General features: G+C 27.0%; 1 protein-coding gene across 1 annotated transcript in view; it reads right to left on the bottom strand.

Annotated features, from left to right (window-relative positions):
• LOC106677922 (protein peste) overlaps positions 1 to 4,549 on the bottom strand; it is a gene marked incomplete at its 5' end in the record, with an annotated part of 39,380 nt that overhangs the window by 12,760 nt on the left and 22,071 nt on the right. The window contains 1 exon segment of the mRNA XM_067050894.1: positions 2,625 to 2,766. Within this exon segment, the coding sequence (XP_066906995.1) occupies positions 2,625 to 2,766 (142 nt within the window).

The raw sequence follows: 4,549 nt of genomic DNA, 5'->3' as shown, positions 1-4,549 counted from the left end.
TTTTTCAACATTCTAATAACTTTTTGGCCTTTTTATCTTTGGTTATTTTCGAATTTTTTCTTTTTCCCTACTTCTAAGCTAAGTCTAACTAAGTCATATTATTAAAATTCTTTAGTTTCATAAAATTAGTAAACATTTTTTTTATTTTCTTATCTACAATATATTACACATAAGAACCATACATTATCTTTATAAACTATATGCATGTTGTTTTATGAAATAAAACTATGTTGTTTTATTCCTATTTTGGACAAAATTTATTTTTTATATTATATTTTTTATATTATATTTTTTAAATTAATTTGGAAAAAGTTTTTAAAAAATTTTTACCTTTTTTCCAATCTCAAGAGATATCTATGGATGGTAAATTTTGTTTTTCTTTATCTATGTTTTATCATTATCACATACAGTTCACAAAGAAACTATTAAGACTATTTCAGTGCACTCTGTTGGGAAATTTATCTAACTATTTTTATCAGTCAGATGAACAGTTTGTCATTTGTTCAGTTAATTGAACAGTTCGGCATTTGTTATATTTAAAATTTTTATACTTGACTGCATTATTTTGGTGTTCAGATATTTTAATAGCTTCTAAAAGATTCTCCTATAGCTATTCTATTGTTTATAAAGTATTTTAACATCTTGAAAATCAAAATAGTGTTTTTTTTTCGGTGTGATGCTGTCCCTACATAGTTTTTTTTTTTACGATATGGGTTTAATAAGGTCCTTCTCCTTCTTCTTTTACTGGCACAACAGGCGCATGAAACTGCCAACCATCTTTCTCTATCTTCTGTAAGGGTAACTGAGATTCTCAGTTGTCGCAGATCCTGCCTCACAGCACGTTACCACGTTGCTGCACACCATCCGGAACGTAACTGTACAGTTTATGAGCCACTCTTTCCTCGCTCATCCTCATTACATGACCAAGCAATTTAAGCCTCTTTATCCTTATGTACAAGGAGATGCTACATTCCTTATAGACCCCAAAATGTTCACCATTTTTCCTTCTTCGCCAATTACCATTCTCACATAGGCCATCCTTCCCCGCCCGACCCGCCCCGCTGAACCCCCGGAGAGCGAGGGCCCTATAGCACTTTCGAAATATTAGCTTAAAACGGGAAGGAGAGACTTTGAGATAGTTTAATTGAGCAATATTTAAAAAGCCCCTGAAATCGAAAAACGGCCCTAAGATTCTCCTCAGAATTACTCTTTCAAACCTGTCTAACAGGTTAATGCTTTTATTGCTCAGGGTCCAAGTTTCTCCACCGTATGTGATGATTGCCCTTATCAATGTTTTGTACAGGGTGAACTTGGTGGTACATCTAACAAATTTACTTTTGATTAGCCTTACAATGAAGAAATAGGCTCTATTTCCAACAGCAATTCCGCTTTTAACTTCTTTTTCTTCATTCTGGTTCTCATTGATAATAGAGCCAAGGTAAGAAAAACTTCTTACCACTTCAAAATTGTAGGGGCCCATTACAAGGCAACTCTGCCTCTGGTCCAAAGGCTTCTTACCCTTTTTTTTTTTTTTTTTATCCCCCTCCCTTGCTATTTCTGGCATACGGGGCGTGGGAGGGGGTAGTGCGCTGGGGTTTGCACATGCCACTGCTCCCAAAGATCACCAATTCTTTTGTTGTTTTTTTTTGCTTTTGATTCTTACCCAACAGCATAATCTTGCTTTTTCCCCATTAATTTGCAGGCCCTTCCTTTTTGCTTTGACATCCATAAATTAAATCCCTTTAATGAGGTCCTTAAAAGTTTTTCTCCTCAACGCTAGTTGATAGCTAATCATATTTTTAATTTTTTTTTGTAATGATAAAACTACAACATTATATTATTGATTAAAAGATAATATTAATTATATTAATTTTGAGTAATTTTCTGACAATTTTAAGTTAGATAGAGCTCTAAAGGATAAAAATGACAATAATTTGATTATTTTCATTTTATTTCGTTGTTATTAATATTATTTTTAATTAGGTCATAAATTTGAGGATGAATAATGATCACTTGTCATTTGGCACAATGCCTGTTTGTGGGCTTCAATAAATAAGCATTGTTGATTTTGCTTTAATTTACATAAATTTCACCAGCATAAAGTTATTAACATAGTAAAATAAAAATATTTCTTAAAAAAAAAAGTATGCTCTGTCACAAAACGGCATTGATAGCAATACTTCTAGCTTGGAGATTAGGATATGAAAGATTTACACGTTCATTCCACTTGGACTAAAACTTTATCTTAATTTTTCTCTGCAGCATTAAGAAATTTCCGGTAATTATAAGTTAATAATTAATGGACAGATGACAAAGCAGAAAGTTTTTACTATTCACCTACAAAAGCTGCTGGTAATTAGGGAAATTGATAAGTACTAACTTAAAGGCATATTTTTAATTTAAACTGATTTTACTCTGCTGGATCTGTCAGCTTGAATGAAGTACCTACAGGTGTGATTTTTTAGAAATAATAAAGTACTTTGATTTTGGTAACAATTTTATTCATGAGCCTAAGCTTTGAAAACCTATCACTGCATCATTTGCGAAGGTATATTTACTGTTTTCAACTTTATAATTTATATTCAAGATAAATAAATGAAATAAAAATTTATGCGCAAACTCACCACTGATACGGAGTTCAATGTTACTACTTTATCTTCAAGTGATCCTTCAGACTTATCTGGGTCAAAAATCCAAAATCTTTGAATTTTAAATGTCACTGTTCCGTTATTATTCCAAATTATTCCTGTTTTCTTTTCTTTTACTCTAAACATATAAAAAAGTTAAGTGTAATTTATTAAATAATTTCCTTTTTTGAAGGTACTTTATTTATATATTATCTGATTTTGTTAAGTGTAAATAATGAATAGAAAAATAAATATTATAAATCTATTAACTAACTAATTATAATAATGATGTATTATGTATATGTATAATGTATAACTAACTAACTACCTAAAAGGAACATTAAACACCTTTAATATATTATTATAACTTTAATGATAAATTATACCTATAGTTCTTCTATTAATAGAATTAAGAGGAAAACCAAAGCTGTTTATTGCGATATGTTTTTTTACTCATTATATGCTTTCAAACAAAAAATTAAAAATTATTTATAATTATTGCACAATTCATTTTTCTGAAGTACAAATATATTAAAATTGATTTTATATGATTCCTACATTATCAAGTGTTTTAAAAGTTTTTATTTCTTATATGTTTCTTGAGTTATTGAGTTTTTATATTTGTTTTAAGTTTCTTTCATGTATGTTATATAATTTCTAAGCTTTAAAGTATGTTTTAAGTAAGTTATTTATTTAATTTATGAATGTGATCAATTTTGTTTTTGCTATATCGTTATTTATTGCAATCAATTTGTACTCTGCCATTATAATGAGTCCAGTCATAATAAATGTAAAATATAAATATAATGTATATAAGATTGGCTTAAAGTATTATATCTACCATTTTTTCAATAAAGAAAATATCAATAATCTATATTTTTTATTGTTAGGATAATGATATTTTTGTTTGTACTGTATCTTTGGTTTGAAGCAAAAACAATGTCTATTTTAATAGATTTTTATTTTTAATGTAGTAACATTGTCAATTAAAGAACAAACTTTTACATGAAGAAATCAAAAATGTTCTCAACATGTAACTAGTGTTTTCTTAAACCATAACAGCATAAGTCCATGCTCATTTTAGAAAACCTTCAATTTGTTTTTTACATTAAGTTTTCTTAAAATCTGGAATTGGGATATTTCATCATACTAATACCATTTTAATTTTAATGGGACAAGTCATCTGTTTTAAATATCCAAATTCACTCGACCTCATTATTTTATGAGCGGTATCCAGTTTCTTCCTCAAAAAATGAAACCCCTTAATATTTATACATTTCTGTAATATACATGGGTGTATTAAATTTAAATTTATTTGGACAAAATATTGAATTTGAACATTATTATTTCCAGGATCTTATCATCATTATTACTTATTTATCATAACAATAGAACAAAAGTCCTAATATAATAACAGAGTACAGATTAAGAACAAAAAATAAATAATAAAATGATATAGTAAAATTAAATAAAAATAAATAAAAAGCATTTATAAAAGTAAATCTAAAGTAAAACAACATTAAATACAGGCATAAATTAAAAAAAACAGCTTATTTATTTATTTTTTTTTAGCTCAATTTAAGAATAAAGCATAATAATAATTTAAACATTCATATAATTAATTTAAATCATACATGAATGTACTTGTAATTTAAAACAAACATAAAAACTTTAAAATTTAAGAAAAATAAATGGAATATAAATATAACTTTTAAAACACTTAATAACATATGAAACATGAATAATTAATTTAAAAGAATTGTATTACAAAAAACTGTATTGTATCACAATTAAAAATCAACTTATAATTTTTATTTTTTGTTTAAACATATACAATTAGTCAAAAATTTTATTACATTTAACAGTGGTTGCTCTCTTTTGGTATATATTAATAGGATATAATTATGAATGCATATTAATTA

This window comes from Halyomorpha halys, unplaced genomic scaffold (assembly GCF_000696795.3).
Source record: "Halyomorpha halys isolate HHAL.00 unplaced genomic scaffold, Hhal_1.1 Scaffold112.1, whole genome shotgun sequence".
NCBI classification, from domain to species: Eukaryota; Metazoa; Arthropoda; class Insecta; order Hemiptera; family Pentatomidae; genus Halyomorpha; species Halyomorpha halys.
The sequence above is the reverse complement of the archived record's forward strand: the minus strand, read 5'-3'. Positions and strand labels throughout refer to the sequence as shown.